This window comes from Dermacentor silvarum, chromosome 3 (assembly GCF_013339745.2).
Source record: "Dermacentor silvarum isolate Dsil-2018 chromosome 3, BIME_Dsil_1.4, whole genome shotgun sequence".
NCBI lineage: Eukaryota > Metazoa > Arthropoda > Arachnida > Ixodida > Ixodidae > Dermacentor > Dermacentor silvarum.
In genome coordinates, this window is record NC_051156.1 from 4,581,182 (window position 1) to 4,604,670 (window position 23,489).

General features: G+C 48.8%; 1 protein-coding gene across 1 annotated transcript; it reads right to left on the reverse strand.

Moving 5' to 3' along the window:
- Window positions 1-839: 839 nt before the first annotated feature.
- On the reverse strand, window positions 840-16,658 carry LOC119443699 (glycoprotein-N-acetylgalactosamine 3-beta-galactosyltransferase 1). Its single transcript, XM_037708415.2, has 4 exons — window positions 16,338-16,658; window positions 11,320-11,659; window positions 4,676-5,030; window positions 840-1,059 (listed from the first exon to the last, which is right to left on the reverse strand). The coding sequence occupies exons 1-4, from the start codon at window positions 16,618-16,620 to the stop codon at window positions 901-903; spliced, it is 1,137 nt and encodes a 378-aa protein (XP_037564343.1). The 5' UTR covers window positions 16,621-16,658; the 3' UTR covers window positions 840-900.
- Window positions 16,659-23,489: the final 6,831 nt, after the last annotated feature.

Below are 23,489 nucleotides of genomic sequence, written 5' to 3' on the forward strand. Positions count from 1 at the left end.
AGGGTGTTTTCGCATTTCGCCTTTTTTTTTCAGAATATCCTTTACCACATCCAAAATTAAGCAATGAAGAAGCCACCGCCCTCCGCAGACTACAAACGAATACATATGTCCATGGAATTATCATGCACCGGATGCACCCCACTAAATTCTCATACCTATGCCGATATTGTGATGTACCAGACATCCTCCAACACATGGTGTTGGTGCGCCGACACCGCGAGAAAAACAGTCGAGACAGTCGCCCACACCGCGAGAAAAATTTTCGCACTGCTTTTGTGACGCAGGCATTCATTATTGAGGACTTCGCTGTTTACAGGCGCAGCGGCTTCAAGCACAGCGCAGTCCTGCAAACGTGTGGTTAGGCCCGCTATACCGGGTACTATACCGGCTCGTTCGTCTCCTTGCCGCGACAGTACACCCCCCTCCCTCCTTCCCTCCCCTCTCCGCCACTCGGTTACGCGAGAGCTTCCGCTTGACGCCTCCCTCCCTCTTCTTCATAAATCGGTGGCCCGAGAGCACACGCCCTACTCTTGCACAAGTCAGACCACCGTCGTAACACCGACGTATACCATGAAAACGGCCGAAAAAGCCAAAGAAAGCTTTCGCTTTAAAACGATCAGGTTCTACTCGTGTTGGAACTACAATGAACATTGCTCTCACTTTTCCCACTTTCAAGAAAACTCTGTTTGCCTCTTAGTCTTATGCATCATTTGGGCACAAGCTCGCCCACTAAAGGGTTGGATTATATGTTACCAGGTACTTTTGGCTGTTTCTTGGTTCTTGAGCGTCATTACAACCTGCAAATAATCGGATACTACGTCGTTTATTATCGTTGGGAAGGTATAATCCTGCTCATAAACAGTCGAAGCCTCCATGACGCAGATATAGGCGGTGAACTGATCACGGAATCAGCTCGGGAAGCGGCGGACGCCTCGGGTAGACCCTCTGGTCGATGCCGCCCAACAGCCGGACGTGGTACACGAAGTACTCGAACACGTACATCCGCTCGGGCATCGTGTAGTGGAAGGCCACAGCCGTGTCGCTGCAGCAGTTCCAGCCCTGCAAGTATTCGTGCACGTTTCAATGGGAACAATTCCAGCACTTCGATGTTCGTTATTAGGAAAACTGATTAGACAAATTGTGCAAAAGGTAATTGCGGCCCGTCTTTACGTGACCGGCCATCTGCACTATGATAACTACATTTTTAATACCTCAATCTGACTAGTTATGATGACTGGGAAAAGAATATGCAAGAACTATCTACGATGATTGTCAATGTAAACGAATAATCAGAACGAATGAATGCGAGGGTGAGGCGACAGTCCCCCACCCCTTCCTTGCCTCCCATCCCCCCTACTCGATTGCTATCAGCGCTTTCCATCGCCTTCCCGGAGTTCCTTCGCGGCAGCCGTAGAGAGCGGACCACTGATCCGAACGCATTGCGACACACTTAGAAGTGCGACGGACCACGAAGCAGACATCAGTGGAGCGGCTGCGTCCATCTCTTGTTCTTCCTAGTACGTCGGCGTCAACGCCTTCCGCGTCCGACAGAATGCTCACCTGCGTCAGAGAATCCGCCACAGACACTCGCCCGCCGCATCATCCAGGACAGGCTGGCCACCCCCACTGGCGGCCGGCAAGATGTCCTCCGGCTCCTCCCCGTAACTGCTCTGCCCGAGAGCGCGCTCCTTCACACTCGCCTTTCCGGGGCGAGCGAGCTAACGAAGGTACAGTGCGCCCCTCCCCCCTTTTACCGCCCCTCGGTTGCGCGACAGTTCACACGCGAGGATCTCCCCTTCTCCCACTTCTCCCCCCGCCCCTCTTCGCAACTCGATTGTCCGAGAGCACGATATCCTTCCGTCATCCCTCATCCAAGTCCGACCACCGAGCGTATTTCCGTTTTGTCAAGGGTGCACAAAAACAGCCGAAAGAGCCAAAGGAAGCTATTCGCTTTAAAACAGCCCAAACAAGCGAACGTACTCGTAGCACCATAATAACGACAGAGAGGAGAACTAAGCAAACAGAGCAGGCTGAAGGAAGCTTCTGGAATTACAATTATATGGACACTCGAAGCGCAATTCTGCCGTCGCCGCGATGTTCAGCATAAAGTCCAAACACAGGAACATCGTCCCCGCGCGCCGTACGCTGTACTCGTATGTGCGAGTGAAAGCTTGCGAGGATCAGCCGACGATCGCGGCTCAACCTCGCACGCGCGAGTTGATCCGGAGCACTCCGCTGCGGTGCCTCTCGTGTCCTCAGTGTTGCTATGGTGCGTTAAACCTCGTAAAACAAATCAGTGAGTTTTAATTTATTTGCGGCAAACAGTGATAATCGCCGTGCTGCCGGTGACAGGAAGAAAAGCTGTTTAGGATAGCGTGGGGTTGCCCGGCGGCATAATTATTGTCATGTGTGGCATCCAGGAACTGGGCGGCGTAGACGTAACAAAGAAGGAACGTTTATTCCCGCAACTTGGCACGCAACAAGCAGGTTACATACTGAGCGCGATGGGTCCGCGCAAGCGCTCTTTTAACGCCAGCACGGGCTGTAGGATCAGTGATAACAGAACAGTGCGCACGGGCATGAAGTACGCGATAACAACACGTCTACGTGGTTTCGCGCGCACACAATTATGTTGGCGCTTTTTCACGGCTCTCAACGCGCGCGACGAAGGAAGACAAGATGGCCTCGCACCGGACGGCGCCGCTGTTCCCTGAGCGATGTCTTCGATGTGCGGTGTGCGTTTCGTCCCATTTTAAAATATTTGTGCGCAGTGCAGCGCGTTCGTCCGACATAGAGTATCTGGCTCAGCTCTTGGCATCGTAATAATTCGATCACGTGAGTGGAGGAGCTAATAGTACATCGTGGGAACCGCCCAGATGACCCCAACCCATATACGACTGTGCTACATAAAGAATAATTTCGGCGCGGTTCTCGCCGCGCCCGTCTGCCTGTGACCACTGGGCTGCGGCAAGTGTGCTGTTGTCATTGCGAAGACATTAGAAATGGATAAGATTCCTTTGGATTTGGAATCTTCTTGCAAGAAACTGTCAAGGATGAGTGAATGCACAAGTAAATTCTGGCAACGATGCTGATGGAGAGGACAACTGTTGAATTCCTTTTCGAGAAACCTTTTCTGTACCGTATCACGTAGTTTTCTCGAGTTCCAAGTACCAGAAAAACACCTACTTTACGAGAGATGCATACTACATCTGTTGACAAACTGTAATTTTTCTCTAATTCTCGGTGACGCTATGAATAATTCAAAGCGCATATGATGGGCCACTGTGGCTTGATTAAGAAAAGTCATTGGCTCGTTTTTCTGAAACACGTGCTTGTGCGGCAGTTAGAAGTTCTCACATGTGCTTGCACTATGTCGCGTTGAGTAATCAACAGCATTTCGTTATACTTTAGTGGATCTCATAGCCGATGCTTCTTAAAGTGTTCCTTTCATGCTTCCCTTATGAGTTTTCTGCGTGCTGTGACAAATATCAGCAACCGTCTGCTTCATATTTTACCCGTATTCGAGATGCGAGAAAGTTCGAAAACTAGTATATCTATTTATTTAATTTGTGAAGTTTCAATTTGTTTTTTTTTTACATTACTAGTTAATGTTTCATTTGTTTTGTTCAAGGTCATGAGTGCTGCGCTATCAAATACCAGTGCATATTGTTAAATTTTGCGTATTTGCAAAGCAGGTATAGAACTGTGATGTGCGTTCTTCTTGTACTGTCTGAGGTTGTCTGTAAAACAAGGCAATTTATGTTTTGTGCTGCAAGTTGGACTTATTTGCCTTTGTCGTGTCGCATGTTTTATCATGAACGTCGGAAGCTGCAAAGAACCCGCTGCGGTGGCTTAGCGACTGCGGTGTTGCGCTGCTAACCACGAGGTTGCGGGACCAGACTCCTGCCGCGGCGGCCGCATTTCAATCGGGGCGAAATGCAAAAACGCCCGTGTCCCGTGCATTAAAGATGCCCTGGTGGCCAAATTAATCCGGAGTTCCTCACTACGGCATGCCTCATAATCAGATCGTGATTTTGGCACGTAAAACCCCGGAGTTAAATTCAGAGAGTGCAAAAACAGGCTGCGCAGAAACACACAAGCAATGTGCGAAACACGGAAGAAAATGCGCGAAAAGCCATCCGTCGTGACCGACTGCGCAACTTGAACCATGTTGAACCATGGCCATGTTTGAACGAACGCTCTTCGCCGCCGCTCGTCGTTAATGGCGCCACTTGCCCAGCTCAAAGCAGCTTAGGGGTGAAGCCTTCCACAGTCGACAGAAGCGACAGAAGCCTAGCGATCTGAACAAGGAGAATTGGAGGGGCGCGATTCAGGTTCGCGCTTCGGAACGCTCATCGCGAGGCCGGCGCCTCGTCAGAACGGGGCAGCAAGAGTATTTCCAAATTTGGGCATTGAACCGGGTAAAATAGCGTGTCTTCGCTAGCGTCGGTGACATTGGTATGAGTAGGCCTGGATCCTACATGCAACGCTCCCCTGGCCGGTAAGGTGCATTAAGGTTGTTTAGGACAGCTTGAACGGACTCCGTCACTTAATTTAGTACTCGACCAACGTTTTTATGCGACCAAACTGCGGTAACCGACAGTGTTCGCTCCGTACATTGCGCCTATTTTGTTCGTTTCACGCGGCCACTACAAGCTCGTCTGCGGACACGCACCGGTCGTATGGGGTACTTGGCGTAGCGCCAAATCCACCAGTGCAGCGGCATCAAATCGGGCCAGAAGTAGTGCTCGATGCGCAGTGGGAAGAACCGGTTTCGACCCAGGGCGTCGCGCGTTTCGCCGACCGGGACACCGCTGCGCGTCAGGCAGCGGCCCAGCTCGGCGTCCTCGCTGCCCGCCCCGTCGGGTCGGCACTGGCCCTGCATCATGCCCAGCTCGACGAAGCGCCGCAGGGCCTCGCGGCTCAGCACGTAGCCCGCGCCGCCGCTCATGTAGCCCGCGGGCACGAGCACTCGGAACGGATAGCCGAAGTAGAGCGGCTGCGACGGGTCCTTGTCCAACAGGAAGAACCTGCGACGACGAATTTCGCAATTCCTAAACAGCGCTTCTTTTTCGGGAGGCTTCGTGCGCTCTCGTTGAAGCGACACATTTTTTATACATATACGTCAATTGCATCCCCAGTAACGAGTCTTTGACTATTGGAGTATTCGCGCATGACTACGTTATTTATAGACAAATTAATAATCCTCAAGTTTTTACTAGTAGCAAACAGACTTTAATCACTTACAACATGGTGTATCGATTGGCAGATTGAAATAAATATATCAAAAGTAACGCCATCACTTATACTAAAATTGTAATCTCAGAGGCACGTCTTCATTTTCTTGATAAAAAAACGGGCATGTTTACACTCGGTCGTGCAAAGCTTAGGCACAGCGAAACTGTCGATCCTCAAGTCTTACTGGCTGCTACTGCTGGGTATTAACTTGTTTGCTGCTAGGTCTTAACCTGGTTTAACCTAACTACGCATGTAGGGAGGTATTCTCGAGCGATCATTTTCGGAGGTACCTTCCCTTTCGCGACATTTCGCGTGACTAGCGCCGGACGCATCGGCGCCTACGAGCGACAGCGTTCCTGGCATGCCACAAACGCAGGCAGGCTAACCAAGGTTGGCACAGTGCCAAGAACGTTGTTGCTTGCCGACGCCGAACGCGTTGGAGGCTAGGCGCTCGACATCAATCGGTCAGCTTCGCTGTGTCGAGCTTTGCGCGGCCTAGTGCAAGCTTTCGCTTTTTTTTTTATTGCGATAGCAATTATATGGACACTCAAAAGCAGATTTCTGCCGTCGGCGTCGCCGTCGCCGTAGCCGTCGCCGTAGCCGTCGCCGTCGCCGTCGCCGTCGCCGTGAGGTTCCGTATGACGTCATTTGGAGAAGAAATCGTCGCCGCGCGCCGAACGCTGTATGTGCGAGTGAAAGGACGCGAGGGGCGCGTCTTTCACGGGGAGTGAACGCACGGCGGAGAACAAACGCGCGTTCCGCGCCGTGCTCGCTTAAGGGCTGCAGAAGTAGGCGTCTCTTTTCTCATTTACAATCACCATATATGTAGAGCAAACGCACCTTCTTCCGACGCGCGAGAAGCCGTGGGGGAGGGGGAGGGAAGGGAGGCGACGTTTAGCTGTGGCACCAAGTGCCTATTTATATCACAGGCTCCGGCAACAGTCACCAACGCCGCACGCATTTTGAGCGAACGCGGGCAAAACGCCGATGGCGTCGACAACAGTTCTGCGTGTTGCCGATGCTGCTGCATGTCCAAGTTTATACAGCTGATAAAGCTAATATCATTACTCCGTATAGCTCTCTACAAGTTTGCTATCGCAATTGATGCTTCGCCTTTCAGGTGAAACTGCCACCACTTTTTTTTCTCCTGGCTCAGCGCGCCGCGGAGAGAAGAGAGGCGGGGGTCGGGAAGCGAGGGAGCTGGCGAAGAGGAGACCACGTGCGCATGCGTCGCGCCACCCTCCTCCGACCTCCTGGTTGCCATGGCTGCGGCGCGGCAGTTTCTTGATACGAACCACAAATTAAAGCTGGCTTAAACAGGTTTGCTCATAATATACCTATTCAAGAAGAAAAAATACTTGAGTCTACTTCACGTCAAAGTTAACCTGGAATCATAACAATGATACCATGACAAGAAAACAGCTAAATCACTTGGTTTTTATCAGCCGCAAGTTTGCATCAAGCTAATGCATCTACTAAACTCTTGGCGTATAAAATACTAGGGCGATCAAAGGTGAAATATGCATCACTATTCCGGAACTTTCACCCGCCGTATCTTGTAAACAAGCTTTAATCACTCCAAACTAAAGCTGGCCGATTTATTCTCAGTAACTACTCACGAACGTTGAGCATAACAGAAATAAAAGAATCTCTGAACTTATCACCTCTCGACAAACGTCACTTACTTAGTCTTCTGGCCTTTTTTCATGAGCTGGTATCACATCTAGTTTTGCTTCCCTGCCATGAATATAAAACCAGCCACCGCGTACTACCTCGCCTGGATCATAAGTTCGAAGTCCAGCGCATATTCGCGCCGTACTAACCTACTTATATTTTCACCACTCTTGCTTGTCACTAGTCATTGGAATCAGCTCCCAGAAAACATTGCATCCGACTTCGATCACGACTTATTGAGAAGTTGTAGCTATTTCTAGATGTTTAATGTTGTTCAAGACCCCTTTTTATTGCGATAGCAATTATATGGACACTCCAAGCGGATTTTTGCCATCGGCATCGCCGTTGTCGTCGCCGTGAGGTTCCGTATAAAGTACAAGGGCGATAATATCGTCGCCGCATGCTGTATGCGCGAGTCAAAGCGCGCGAGGGACGCGCGCTTTTATGGAGAGCGAACGCACGGCGGAGAGCTGCGAAAGGCCGTGGGGGGATGGGAGGGAGGGAAGGCGACGTTTAGTTGCGGCCCCAAATGCGTATACTGCGACCGGGCGCAAGGGGAACTGGCGACTCAATCTCCGACGCGAAAGGAGGAAAGCGAGAAGGCAGCACGGGAGGGAGGGAGTGCGGCTTCTACTCATAGAGTTTCTCACTATAACAGCTAGAGGGTAAACTGGCGCCACCGTCTATGCGAGTTCCTTAAAGGGCACCGTGCCCTCATGGGAATGACGGGATATGTGTCGGCGAGGCTTGTGTTGGCTTGTGTTGAACGAGGCTTCGTCTAAAACGTGGATATGGCTACACAAATAATGCGTTCTTGAAGTAAAACCTACATAAAAGGCTTTCGTTAACCCATATTACATCTCAATAAAGTTTACTCACCTACAATGCAGAATCAAGCGAAGAAAAGCTAGAAAAGAAGACAACTTGTTCCAAAGCGAGCGATAACCTTGTCGTCTGCCCTCCAACTTAAGCGGCCAGCTGATACTTTATACGTTTCATATAATTGTGCATCCAATAGCAGGCCCTCAAAATTAAACAAAACATGTTTTTGTGTAATAATAAAGCTAAATCAGTTGTTTACGTACTGTTTTATCAGGAAATGAAGCATTGTGACAGACGGAACGGTGCTAGCCAGGCGCGTCTTCAAGGCGTTCTGGCTCTCCAAGAACGATGCCAATCCGAAGTCACAATATACCGGCATTCCCATGGATACCACAGCGCAGCAGCGCGAGTTTTCCCTCTAGGTAGTATAGTGAGAAACTCTATGCTTCTACTCTGCCACCAACTGCGTACTTGTACTTTGCGCGGCTGCGGGCTGGCGCGCGCACTGTATCTCGAAAGCGATCTCCACAGGGATCTTGCCTTGTATGCGCTGTGCATTCGCCGCTCAGTTTCCGCTGAAGCGATAGACCGCACGAAAGTTCGCTCCCTGCTGCAACCGCGCTTGCTTACGCCAGCGTTTTGACAGTGGCTGTCTGCAGTCATCGAGTGCGATCTATTCATGTTTGCTAGTGCGCGGTGACACCATGCTTGCTAATTCAGTTAGTAAGGGAATGTGTCCAAGTTTATGCAGCCGATAAAACTACTATCCTTACTCCGTATAGCTCTCTACTAATTTGATATCGCAATTGATGCTTCGTATTTCGGGCGAAACTGCGACTTAATTTTCCTTTTTTCTTTTAGGCCTTTAGGTAAATGAATGAATGAACATCGCAGCACCGAGCTTAGTCTTTTTTTTTTTCAGGACTCCATTTACACTTATTTTAGATGATTTGCGTAAACATGCTCATTGATAGCGGAGAAAACGACCAAAGTACGAAGAAGCTACCCCGGTTGCTTTCCACGAGTGCGCTTAGCATTGTTTGGGAGTTGGTTATTCGTGGTACTATGTTGTGTTATGTGTGGCACTCGCCTACCACCGTGCCTTATCCATGCGCGGTAGCCAACCAATACTTCGAGCGCCTGTTACTCAAGGACCAGCTCGGAACCCCGTCCAGCGTCAGCGACCGCCTCCGTTTCATACTCAGCGCGCAACGCTGTGAAAGCTGCGCAATAAGTTCGGTCCCCAAAATGTCCGCGCGTTCCGAGACCAAGTTTCGTGGTCACTTGTGCTAGCGCGAGCCAACGTGTGAGGCACCATGACGGGCTTCAAATGAAAAAGCCGGGGAGGAAATCAACTAAACGTGAAAGGCATAGCACCTTTTCATTTATTACTGGGTCTAAACAAAAAAAAAACGATATCACCTAGTTCTTGGTAAACCGCAGCGATGTATTTCTTTGTGCGAAAGCAGCTATTGCAAGAAGCCTTCCTAGCCTCCACGCTATGCATCAAACGGAGCATGCATGAAGCTGTCACGAGCGAAGAATGCTAGAACGCTCCCCTTGCCCCCGGTACCACCGGTAGCGGCACACGTACGTGGTACAGTATCACCGGTACTACCGCACGGTGGTGCCGTACCACCGTGCTGTTTTCAGCTGTGTAAAGACCATGCTATCTTCCGGATCGGCTCACGAAAACGGTTATACACTTGAAAGAAATAGCGGTTACTTCCCAAAGAAAGCTAAAAGGAACGTTCGTTCCACGTCACAAATTTTAACGTACTGTTGAACACCAAGAAGCGAAGTGGCGAGAGACGGACCTGTTCTATAGCGGCGTCAGGCAGAAAACGAAGCTAGTACCAGTAGATTCCGTCGCATCCGCGCTGCTCTTCCGACTACGTCTGTTAGTGGCCCGGTACGGTGGTATAGGATTTGCAACAAGTAAGTTCACGTGACGTGTTCGGGCCGTTTTATTGCAATAGCCATTATACCGACGCTGGAGTCGACTTGCACCGCCGACGTTGGCGTCATCGTGCAGTCCTGCTATCCACGACGTGTGGGCGACCCGCGCGTGAAGGGTTTCAGAGGTGCGCATTGCCGTTCGGCTGCAAAAGAGACGAAACCAAGAAGCTCAACAAGCCCAATCGGCTCTGCCGCAGCCAGAGCAGCATGCAGGCTTCCGCCACTGGCGTGGGCGCAGTGCATTATCGTTCCTCCTTAGAGGCTGTGTGCCAACAACACACTGCGTGGCGCATGCGCTGGTCTGAACGCAACGAACAGCAGACGTCAGATTAAATATATCCAATCCTTTCTTTGGGCACTGGCAAAAGAAATACTATTTTCCTTCATTCTCATTTCGCGCACCATCGAGTTGGGACGCCTGCAAGTCCGCTGGGGTGCATACCATCACGCCGACTTTTTGAGACGCCTTCAACGCAACGCTAAACTTTGCCATCGCTTTCAGTGTTTCACCTTTTCGCTGAACTGCGAAATTTTATCTGACAGGAAGGTCATCACAATAATATGTATTGAGTCTTTGGTTAGCTTCGAACGCATTGTGATCTTCCGAGAAAACATGATAATGCAACAAGCCTGTGTTGGTTCGCCTTTCATTGGTCCTGTTGCTACGCTGTTTTAATCAGAATGTTGCTCAACCAACTAGCCTATCTCGCACTCACGTGCAATGTAAGCGATGTTCATGTCCTTTTTTCGCATTTAAATCCTACTCTTTTCACGTATTGCTTCAAAAATTTCTTACCATTGAATAAATTTAAATATAATAACCTAACGTTTCCCTTAACTCATTATTTGCCTCGTAGCAAGCACATCTAAGCAGCATGCAATAAACCACTAAATAAACTTGGCTGCCCCCACCCCACTCTGCGTGTGGCTCCACAAGAAACTACACTACTAACATACAACACTGTAAGCTGCCCAATCCTTGAATATGCGTCTCCAGTTTGGGACCCTTGTCAGAAAAAAAACTATATTAACAAGATTGAGCCTATACGGAAGAAAGTTGTAGGTAGATATAATTGTACGTGTCGTAGATATGACAGGAACTTCTCACCTTCCGCTAACCTTTCTTGCCTGCAACCTGTAACCCCTCAGTCAACACGTCGCCGCATGGAAATTTTAGTCTTTGCACACCCCAATTAACTCATCACGCTGTACCCGCCTAGATAGGTGCACTGAGTTTGCTGTACCTTCCCGTATGCCCGTAGCTCTTACAGCATACATGATGTTTTCCACGCTCCTGCACCAGCCTCAGCGGGCTGCAGTATGTAGAAATAAAAAGTCGCAGTTTCGCCCGAAAGGCGAAGCATCAATTGCGATAGCAAATTAGTAGAGAGCTATACGGAGTAAGGATAGTAGTTTTATCGGCTGCATCAACTTGGACACATTCGCTGACTAACTGAATTAACAAGCATGGTGCCAGCGCGCTCAAGCAAACATGAATACATCGCACTCGATGACCACAGACAACCACTGTCAAAACGCTGGCGTGAGCAAGCGCGTGAGCAAGGCGGGCGCGCTCTATTTCGCGGTTAGACGCGGTTTCGCGGTTCGCAGGTGACGTGTGCTTGCCTGAGGTTCTCTACGATTGCGTATGTGTCGTCGTCCGCCTTGTAGAACCAGTCGTAGTCGCTGAGGTGCCCGCTGTACAACTCGATCAGCGACGCCTTGGTCTTGGCCCAGAGGGCGTTGCGCCGCTCAGCGACGCTCAAGTTGAGCACCACCGACGGCCGCAGCTCCTCCTCGAGGCTGCGGGTGGTGGTCATGAACAGCAGGCGGTCGCAGCGGCGACCCCAGGTGGCAGCCACGTGGCGCGCCCTGGTGACCGTGTTGTTCGGATTCGTCAGCACCCAGCACAGCAGACGCACACGCCGACGCAAGAGATCGTGCGACACCCAGTGGCACGACGACGCTGCGTGGTTCGCATCAATCAGCACGCGCAGGCTCGCCCGTGTTCACTATACTGCTGAGCAAGTGCGTAATTCCCAAACATTTGCCATGCGGAAAGACCAAGCGGGCGACCACACACGGAAACTAGCGCACGAAGGAAGGAAGCTTATGAATGCGAAAAAAAAAACAGCGCGAAAGACAAAGAGGCCACGCCGTCTTCCTAGTTTTTGTCTTAATTCGTGCTCGTCTTTTAGAACTCACAAACAAGTTCAACTTCGCTGAAAAGGAAGCTTAGCAGACAGAACTACACCAATTGTAGGTTCCAGAGGCGAGTGATAAGATACGATTACCTGAGGGTGGTGCATGGTGTCAAACACCTCGCATATCTCAGTGGCTATGACGATGCCCTTCTGGGCCCTCATTCGCGGGTTTGATTCTGGCACCGGCGGCCGCATTTCTATGGAGGCAAGTTGAAAAACCTCCAGATGGTAAATTAATCAGGAGCCTCCAACTACGGTGAAAAGGCGACGCTTCCTCGCACAACAGAGGCCGGCGTTGCGTCTTTCCTGCTCTATGCAGCTACCTTAAAGGCCAATAGCAACGATATTTTACTTCAGTTAAATGTGTCATAAATGAGCAGTGTACACCACTGAAACAATCTTGGCAAAGCCACATGGCTGGTAATCGTATAGCTTTGTTGTTGTATGCCTCTAAACAGCACATAAGCCAACGACGCGTGCACCTTGCGATTGTCGCTATCACATTAGGTCCCAGACGCCGCCTCCGAGATTCCTCGGAGGTCATTCCAAGAAGCCGCGCGTTCTAGGTCATGCGTCGCTTCCGGCGAATGGCGGCGTGTTTTTTATTGCGATAGCAATTATACGGACACTCCAAGCGTATTTCTGCCATCGGCGTCGTCGCCGTGAGGTTCCGCATAGAGTCCAACGGCGATGAAAGCGTCGCCGCGCACCCTATGCTGTATGTACGAGTGAAAGGGCGCGATGGACGCGCGCTTTCACGGGGAGCGAATGCACGGCGGAGAGCAAACGCGACTTCTTCCAGTCGCGCAGAAAGCCGTGGGGGACGGGAGGAAGGGAGGGAGGGGAGGCGACGTTTAGCTGCGGCACCAAATGCGTATTTATGTAAAAACGTTGCGAGGCGAGAAGGTAGTAAACAAGGAGTTGGTAGTAAAGACTTCCGACGCTGCTCGACGAGTGTTCCGTTCAGGGGGGGGGGGGGGGGGGGTATTCTGAAAGAGTCCACCTAGTGGACTGTCCACTTCGGCTCTCGCCATTGGCTGCCGCTGCACGAGCGCGAAGGTGCCTGGCGAAGGAGACTGGCTGGCACCTTCGCGCTCGTGAAGCGGCAGCCAATGGCGACAGCCGAAGTGGACAGTCCATTGGGTGGACTCTTACAGAATGCTCCCCGCGTCGTCGAAAACCTCCAAGCAGCCCCCAGAGGCACCGGCAACAGTCACCAACGCCGCGCGCGTTCGGTGCGAACGCGGGCAAAATGCCGACGGCGTCGACCACAGTTCTGCGCGTTGCTGGTGCTGCTGCATGTCCAAGTTTATACAGCTGATAAAACTACTATCCTTACTCCGTATAGCTCTCTCCTAATTTGCTATGGCAATTGATGCTTCGCCTTTCGGGTCAAACTGTGACGTTCTTTTTAGTTTCGGTATCAAAAATGACTGTTTTAGGGAGCTTTTCGACGCTTTCGCTCGTATTTCAAACGTCAATTTTTTCACGAAGGCTCCTCGATATCTACCCTATCTTAAGCTACGCTTTTTACGTGGTCAAAAATTTTGCTGCATTTGGCTTTTAAGAGGAAGCTTTAGCTCGGGCCCAACTCTGAGGCGGTCTATTCAAATACATATAAAACGGAGAAACGCTTTTCTGAGATAACCCCTGGACCGATTTTCATGAAATGTGTTGCATTTGAGAGAGAAAGTTAAATTCTAGTGACTAATGAAAGCGGAATTTCGATTTAGGGCCTGAATTTTTTTAAGAACTTTCAAAAATTCGAAAGTTCGAAAAAAATAGGAGAACGAAGTTTAGAAATTAATAGCTCTGCATCAATACCAGCTATTGCGGTTCTGTAAACGGCACCCATTAGATCATTCAAAGCGGACAAATTCGATATGTCAATTTATAGCTTATGTGAATTTGTTACGTTGTGAATAAGGGTTCTGCAAAAGCTGTATTTCCATATTGCAAACATTTTTGCGATTCATCTGTAATATCTCAATTTTGTCCGCTTTAGATGCACTATTTATGCAATGCACAGAATCGTGATGTAATTTTTAATTGTTGAGTTACAGAGTTTTAAACTTTATAGTTTCGTTTTCAGAAAATGGCAATTTTTGATAAAAAATTGACGAACTAGATTAAAACCTCGAAACGAACAGTCACCAGATTTTAAGTTTTTCTTTTAAATGCAACAAACCTCGTCACATTTGGTGCAGTGGTTGCCGAGAAAAACGAATTCTCCTTTTACATGTATTTAAATAGGAGCACCCGAGCTAGAGCTTCCTTTTAAGGCCCGGCGCTCAGCCCTATAACGAGGATGTCGTTGAGAAGTTACCGCGCCTCTGTGGGTGTGATTATCGACACTTTATATTTCATATTCCCGCCTAAAAACGACCTGTGACATCCACGAATCCTGTATATACCACGACTAAAATGTGACCCATGCGGGTAGCGCAAGTGGGATTATTAAACAAATTATGGGGTTTTACGTGGCAAAACCCCGATCTGAAGCCACGCCGTAGTGGGGGACTCCGGAAATTTGGACCACCTGGGGTTCTTTAACGTGCACCTAAATCTACGTACACGGCTGTTTTCGCATTTCGCCCCCATCTAAATGCGGCCGCCGTGGCCGGGATTCGATCCCGCGACCTCGTGCTTAGCAGTCCAACACCATAGCCACTAATCAACCACGGCGGGTAAGTGGGATTATATTTTACCGTTATAGTTTCGTATGCATATGTAACATCCAGGCACGAAGTCGCTGCCTCTTTGTCCTTCTTCCACAGATGCAAGAAGAAAACTATAAGGGAGTGTCGCGTGACAGTTTTGAAGCATATATATTCATAAAAAGCCGGCAGATCCCACGCCCTGTGGGAATCGATGTTATGCGAAGCAGTGCGCGGGGAGCCTACCAAGTTAACGAAACGACCGTGAGAGCACCAAGACACAGGCGGCTGTTTCATGACACATGTCATGATATTCATGTCATGACCTATCATTTATATTCGTCGTACTCTTGTCATACTATACCAATTTTGGTACCTACCAAGTTACCTACAACCATTGGAGCACCAAGACGTAGGCGGCTAGATAGATAGATAGATAGATAGATAGATAGATAGATAGATAGATAGATAGATAGATAGATAGATAGATAGATAGATAGATAGATAGATAGATAGATAGATAGATAGATAGATAGATAGATAGATAGATAGATAGATAGATAGATAGATAGATAGATAGATAGATAGATAGATAGATAGATAGATAGATAGATAGATAGATAGATAGATAGATAGATAGATAGATAGATAGATAGATAGATAGATAGATAGATAGATAGATAGATAGATAGATACTGTCAAAGTGGCATATGTTCGCCAAGAAATATCTTGCATTTAAAATAAAAAGCAGGACTCATGGGACAAGTGCCTAAGCTTGTGATGACAAGCGGTCGTTTCTAGCCGCCCCGCATGGCGGCGCTAGTTTCGCCGTCTGCCGCGCCAATCTGAAGTCGTATGGTTAATCGAGCGGACGCTCTATCCGAGCCAGTGTTACCGTAGCAACGGCAACAATGATGCCACGTATCCAGGACGAGAACTAAAGGCACCAAATGCGGCGAGTGGGAATCGAGCGGCCCAGGCCGCAGCAAAGTGGCGACGGCAACTGCTGCGGTCAGCGGTATCCAAACGTATAAGAAGAACCAAGCCGCACATGGCGTGATGTCCCCAGCATTAAACGCGCGATATACTCATTTCTCAGGATTATGCAAGCGAAAACATCGAAAGAACAGCGTCAGAGGAGGTTGCCTTGCAAGCTGACTGTTTAGCGCCTTGCTCCGACCTAACTTTCCTTCTCTCCACTCGCCCTCCCAAAAGTACTCTTTCAGCTTCCGTCCTTCATCCACGAAAACTCTTCATTCACCTACAGCTTTGCGCCTATCGTCGGAGGATCGCGTCGACTAACGCGCCTCAGCTAGGAAGATTGCGACTTCACGAAGCTGCTTGCTCATATTCTCCCGACGGTGAGGCAAAAACACTGACGTCGCACGCTCTATACTAGAGCGTGGACGTTGTGCTCTTGGACATCTCAGTTTTGCAGAACTGGCATTTGGCAGAGTTGGTGTGTAGCTTTCATCTCAAGTAACAGCACAGTCCCTTTCCTTCTTCGTTCTTGCCCGTGTGTTTTTTGCGATGTTACTTAAAATATCAGTTTCGGTTTTGTGAGTGAAGTTAGCCTCGACTCATTCCGCACTAACAGCGTGTTTTCTGCAAATATTGAAGCGTTTAGGAAGTGTTTCGACGACAGTCCTCGGGTCTCACATTACGATCGATTAGGATTTGCGAGTAATTTCGAAGACCTTTTACGAAACACCGGGCACACGCGGGTGGCGCCAACCTCGAGTACAGTACTCGACCACGATACTGCCGTGATCGCCGCACGTACCCCCGCAACGGTCGGAGCTGTTCAGGTCGTAGAGGATCGGGGTGCGTGGAATACCAAAGGACGGTGCGGCCCGCTGTGGGCGCAGCCCCGCCGGACGCTGTCCGGAAGCGCCGTCCAGGAGCCTCGCCCGTGGTAGCCAGCAGGTGAGCGCCAGGCCCACGCAGAGGCCCGCGACGAAGATGGTCGCGCTTCGGCAGGCCCCGTCGTGCGCGGCGCGACGCCGAATACGGCGACCGCGTTGCAAGGGCGCCGTCAGCTTGCCCGGCAGATCCTTCCACGCCATGTGGAAGCTTGTCTGCCCAAGGACGTCGCACACTCGCAACCTTTCTGGTCTTCGAGGCTGAGTCGACGTCACTGAATCGAAAAGATCAGTCTTTCAAACGGGGTGGGAGAAATGCGATAAAAATGTATGCAAAATAAGGTGGCTGTACTAAAGATTGAAGTCCTCAAATCGAAACTAGCATGTGGAGTTCAATAATCGGGGACGCCTTCGTGCTGCAGTGGGCGTAGATATGATGATGACGATGATGAAATCTTGCTGAAAGTACTATTTTCTGCAATTCGGTAAAGTGCATTTAAATACTTCACAATTCGCCTTCAACAACTTTGCTGCTGCAATTATGCATCCTTTTAGGGGCACGCACAGTTAAATCACCAGCTATTTCTCGGTGAACGTTTAACAGCGCGAACGGACGATTGGACACACACAGCGCCGTGACGGCTTTGGCATCGCGCTGCTGATTGACACTATATAGGCCGACACGGCACCGATTTTGGTCTGCCGACTACTGGCGACAGTGTTTTCCTTCATTTAAACCGTTGGCCACGGCGTTTTCCGTCCTGTAAACTGCTCGCGTCATCACAGTAGCGCACCCAGGATCTCTGCCAGGGGGGTTGACATTGCATATTACGCAATTTCCTTGCTTTTGCCAGAGGAATCCAACAGAAAATAAATTGCGTAATAATTATGAAAACAATGACACCAAGGATGATGATGATGTTTATTTCTTCAGCGTTTTACTCAAAGTAATTTGAGTGAATGAATAAATACAAGACAGTGATAGAGCGTTTTTGTTAATCATGCAAGTTCGCGCGCAAGCCACCTCCTGAATTGTAGTGACAATGTGAACAGAGCACTGAAGGTATACATGTTGGACTGGTGGGGCTGGACGCGTTGAGTGGGGGGGTTTAACTCGTCGGTGCGCCACTGCATCATCAGTCGGCAGATCAAAATCGTTCTCGTATCGGCGTAGTGTGAATCAGCCTTAAGCACGAGCTCGCGGGTTCAATTCTTGGCTGCGGCGGCCGCATTTCGATGGGGCCGACAATGCAAGAACGCTCCTGTACCATGCATTGGGTGCACGTTGAAGAACCCCAAGTGGTCGAAATTAATTCGCCAGCTCCCCCCCCCCCTCCCCTCATAAACAGATGGCATTTTCGGCACGTAAGACCTTAGACTTTAATTTTTAATTTAAAAGGTTGGGAAAGAGGCACGTTTCGCTATAAATCAAGAACGTGAGCCACCTCTGGTAGAACCAGTGATTATTTATACACACCCCCTAACACTACTATGAGAACGCGCTATGAGAACGAGAGAGAGAGAGACGCATTCACGGAGCGGTTCTGATGGAACGCGTTGTCGGCATTGCAGCGCGGTGTCGGTGTTGCAAGCTGCGCTATGCAACGTGCAGTGACGGCCGTAAGTCCGAGACGCGCGAAAAGAAATTATCATCATCATGAGAAATGAGATGAAAAGTTCAGGCGCACTTCCGGAAAATGCTGGGCTAGCTTCGGCCAGCTTCGCTGTTTCAAGCGTTGCGCGGCCGAGTGCAAGGTTAAGCGTTTTTTTTTTTTTTTTTTTTTTTTTGCGTGTTGCATAAACCTATGATGTCGATAAGTGCCTCAAAGAGGCATTATGAGCAAGGACGGTTCCAGCCACCGCTCAATGTTCCGCAAGCGACAAAGACCAGACCTGACTACTGACAACTTTTTTCTCTGAGGTGTCCGAGGTAAGCACTCAATTTTACCATCAATTGCAGTGGCGTTGTTTGGGCGTAAGTGCCTGCGCGTGAATTGGATGCGAGATGCGTGTTTGGTCTTTTTTTTTTTTTCATTTTTAAGTTAACGTATGCACAATACGGACACTGCGAGCACTATATCCCTCTGTGCATAGTCGTAAAACTTACAATGTGGCACATTGTTCTCGTTAGCATTAAGCTCCGAATGAGTACACGAAACGTTCTGGTTCTTGGTCTAGAGGATAAACTGAGGAAAAGAATAAAAAATTATGGAAGCTTTTCGTGCTACAGCACTAAACGAATTGTCACTCGCACACCTCACGGCCCACTCACTGGGGCGGACTCACACAGTCTGCATCTATGTACTTTGTCAATGGACCTTTTCGGAAACATTCAGGGCCACGTTTTCCCCTAGTGGCCACTTTTGGTGAGAAGGTGCACCGGTGCGACTATCCGCACTGATTTGACGAGCAGCGCTCGCAGTAGTCGAAGGGGAACCCAAGTGAGGCCATGAAATGGGGCGTGCAGTCATACCATCCCTTGAAGAAATCCGTGTAGAAAATGTAAGGATGGAGGCGGAGAAACTTGCCGAAGAAGTTCAAGAAAATCAAGTCAGAAGGGAGCATGACGAAACCACCAGCGACAGGGACGTTCTCAAAATTGGTTCAAGTTACAACACTAAAGTCCTGGAGAACATGCATGCAAGGTTTCGCGACCAGTTTCAAGAGCTGGCACTATTCCACCACATCTTTCATTCAAAGCAGGAGACTCCTGATTTTAAAGGTATCTGTCAATTGTGCGGAACATCAGAGGACGACATGATGACCGAATATTTAATTTACAGGCGGTATCCTGGAAAGCTGGCTTCACAGCAAGCGCTGCTAATGCTTGCGTGCGAGGTCGAGAGAAAAACAATGTTCCCTGTTTTGTCATCAGCTAGAGTGAAGCTACTGCTTCTTCCCGTTGGAACGGCTTCCGTTGAAAGAATATTTGAACACAGGATCTTAATTTCAGATAGATGTCGCATGACGCTGGCCCAAGTCGACGCGCTGCTAAATATTTCAATTGGAGCTTCAAGTATCCGGAATATAAGGAACGCAACAGACGAGAAAAGTAGGAATATTTGCAGTTTGTGGACTGAGCCTACATGATGTGAGCCAAGAAACCACGTCGGGTATTCTAAATACATGCAAGGTGACACGGTGCAACTGTATAGTTTGTGGAATCACAGTTTTTTTTTTTTTAATTATTATTTCGTGAAAGTGGCTGCCACGGTTGGCCTAGTAGATTATTTGGATATTGTATGTACCGGATTGTAGCGGACATGATGCGCATATATACTTTTTGTGCTTAGTTGTTATATTTTAATTGTGTTGTTTGCTGCTCCGTGCCTATTGTGCTTAGCTTTTTTTTTTTTGCGTGCAAAACGATATTGTAGTTAGTTTTGAAAACGTCTGCACTTTGTTTTATCAATACTTGTAGATTAATAACTTGCTTCACTTTGTTCTGCATAGAAAAAAAAGAATAAACTTTGTGCAATCAAATGAAAACTCGAAACGCTGTCCCTTAAGTTTTTGTAATTTTCAAACGTGGAGACAGAATGCCATAGGTGTTTAGATATATTACTGAATGTATAACCCCGCAAAACTAGGCACACATTTTGGCCTTCTATACAGCGTTCGTTCAAGCCCGCCTGTCTGTGCGCACCCGTCCCCACCTTGGTTGTAGTATTTGTTCCGCAACATCAGCTCGACATGCACCAACAAGGACTAACTCCCTTGTAACATGTGGTTTAATATGCTTCCCTAAAAGGTTAATTAGTGTACTTCTGCTAATCAGCAGCTTTTCTGTCAGCATTTCTTGAGAAAAGCGGTCAGCCTTAAATAAATGAAACAACGTGGTAAAAATAGCGCTAGCCCTTGGAACGTCACCCCTCCCCCCGCCTTTCGCTCTAAAACGATATAACCAATAACTTCGTACCCTGCGTTCTGGTAACACCCCCCCATGATCGAAATCGGGATAAACCCCTGGGTAGAACTCTACTGAATCGAGGCCACCCGCCAACCATAGTGAACCACGTGGCAAATGAAGAAAGGCAGAGCTCCTGATCCTTCATTATCCATTGTGCAAGACTGCAGCCAGCGCCCGAATCCGCAAAGCACGGGAAGGGGGAGAGAGACAGAAAAGTTTGGCCTTAGTGGCGTTTCTTCCTCGTAGAAAGTGTCCGCGAAGCTGGAAGAAGGAAGCTCTGCGGCACCGACTGCGGTGTATGGGCACGAGTGAAACGGTGCGCGCATTCATTCCAGCCTCTTCATTGAGCGTAAAACTACTTACGTGAGGCTGTTGTACTCTGGGAACGAACGAAATGCAAACTCTCTGCCCTTCTTCCGAGTTTTGGTGAACACAGGTCGCCTGAAGTGCATCAAGTTTCTTATTCTTCTTCTTCTTCCCCGTTTCCTTCCGATGAGAATCATGATGATATCTGGAACAGCGGCACTACATGACACAGTGGCACAGAATTAGAGTGGCGTATACGAAAGAAATTTAACCTTTCTCAGAAAAAAAAGAAAAGAAAATTAGCGTAGCTTTCACTGGAGGCACAATGCTAAAGCGACATCAGCGCTGATGGGCATCTAGCTAGTCCTGGCTTTTGGGCTAGGCTAAGCAGTACCAAGTCATCCCCAGCATTTTCCGGAATTTATTGATTATTGATCGATTATCGATTAGATATTCATTGGCTAGCGATTGGCTATCACAAGGTATTGGCTACGTATTTGGGCTACGATAAACGCTACCAAGTCATCCCCAACATTTTCGGAATTTATTTATTAGTGATCGATTATCGATTAGCTCTTAATTGGCTATCGATGACTGACTAAGCTTAAGTAGTCCCAACCATGCTTAGCTAGACTTAGCCAGGCTCAACTTCGCTTGTTCACAGGGGTATATGCCATTGCATTTGGACCCTGTCTGCACAACCGCCAGGATCGGCCCACATTTTCTGTTTACGCGTCACGAACTTAGGGCCGGCTTAAACAGTTCCGCTGTTAATAATTTATGGATATTTGATTTCTGAACCAGCCTAGGTTACCACGGTAGCTGCGGCCACTGAGTGCCATACATAAACGCTTTAGTCACCACGCTGGTGCGACTACAAAAAGTGAAAATAGTCACAATTATAGGTGGGCGAATATGTGACATTGAAATGTGTGTATAACCCGTGGAAGAAGTTTACACTTCGAGGACATGGACCAGATGGCAAGAAAACGTATAGCGCCGGCGAAACGGCACAAAGCGCCACCACCGACTCCAGCACCCGAACCACCAGACGCTATATTAAGAGCTCGCGCGACAGCACGTGCGTCTCAAAGAGCGGCGTTCGGCGCCCAACTCAACACTGCCACGACCGCTACATAAAAGAAAGGTTTTTTATGTAGCGGCCGTGACACTCCCGTTCGTGTACGAAATCGGGCGGAAGAACCTATTCGCTTTAATATAGCAGAAGCATAAAAAAATGGTCTTGATTTATTAAAGGAATGGAGTACTTGAAGGCACTCGTGGCGGCGAGGAAATTTAGGTATAGTTTGTTGCTAAGTTGCGTAATCCTGTAAAGCACATAGCCGGCAACCGGTACATCTGCGGGCGTAGTACAGATGGCTCGACACCCTTGGTGATAAAAACGCGAGGTGGTTTCGAAGCAGTAACTGTGATGGCAAGGTTTAGCGTTTCGGTTAAGCGTCTCGGAGGGTGTTGTATCCAGGGGCGGATCCAGGTTTTTTCTGAGGGGGGGGGGGGGGGGGGGGGGTCAGCTTCTGTCAATGATGATGATGATGATAGTAGCCTTTCTTATTTATCGAAATTCACCGTTTCTGCTCCCGATAAACCCGCGTTTTATACGTCTAGAGCAACACCTGTAGCCCACCATGGTGGCTCAGTCAACTCAGGCGTTGTGCTGCTGAGCACGAGATCGCGCGGGATCGAATCCCAGCCGCGGCGGCCGCATTTAGATGGAGGCACAAAGTGAGGTGATAATAGTCGCTGTGAACAGTCCAACTAACTAAAATTGAACAATTATTTTTTGTCGACTGCAGTAAGTGGGTATGTTTGTATTGAAAACTTAGAGGCAGTCGTGTTTCTTACTGCAGTCAATAAAAAGTTAATTATTCAATTTTAGTCAATTCGGCTGCTGACAGCGATAATTATCACCTCACTTTGTGTCCCCCTGGCCACATAACTTATTTGCGCAGGTGCTCTTCACGTGCCTCCCAGTGCCTAACTTTAAGAAAACCATAATGCTTAATTTTGAACACCTGGTATATCTAGCCTGTTTTGTTTCTTAAAATAAAATTTGGGATGATCTGTAGCAGGTTCGTTATAAATGCTTAAGCACGGGTCCGTCTTTGGCGTTCCGTTGGGACACATTGATTTCCTTAAGGAGATTCTTTGTGTTCGGCTGAGACACCTTCGTTTGCTTTGGAACTCCAACGCGGCAACCACTACGCTGGTTGTTTACGATATGCGAATCACCGCGTATGAAGAATCACGACGCCACCTACAAGAAGAACGATGTGTTTTAGTAGCCGAGAGCGCGAGCCAGCATCCTTTTGTTTTGTTTCCCGCGCGACGCCATCCTTTTACACAAGGCGCGCATCTGCTCCTGTTTCTCTAACCACGCGACGCCATCCTTGGCCCGCGCGCTGGCGTTGACCGCTGACGTCACGCTCCCCCACTTCGCAGCCGCTGCTCGAGACTTCGCCCCGCTCCGCGAGAACGCCCACTCAGATAAATGGAGCCAGCGGCTTTGACCCTACTATGCCTAATGTACGGCAATAAAACTGCGAAGTTACAATGAAAAACTTCTGGCGTACGAACGGTACTGTGCTCGTACTGGATATTGTCAACGTGTAACTGTGATCACAATGAGTGCTACAGTTAAAAAAAGTTGCCCATGCGTAGTTCTTAGTTTAGCTGTTAGTTGTTATTTAAGCAGGGTTTGTTCGAAAAGTAATGTCAGTGAGTCGATTAAAAAGAAATTATTGATCAGATCGGTACAACACAATAAAATGTTTCAAAATAGGCTCCTCCTGCGTCGTTACATTGCTTCTAGCGAGATTTCCAACCATCGAAGGCGTCA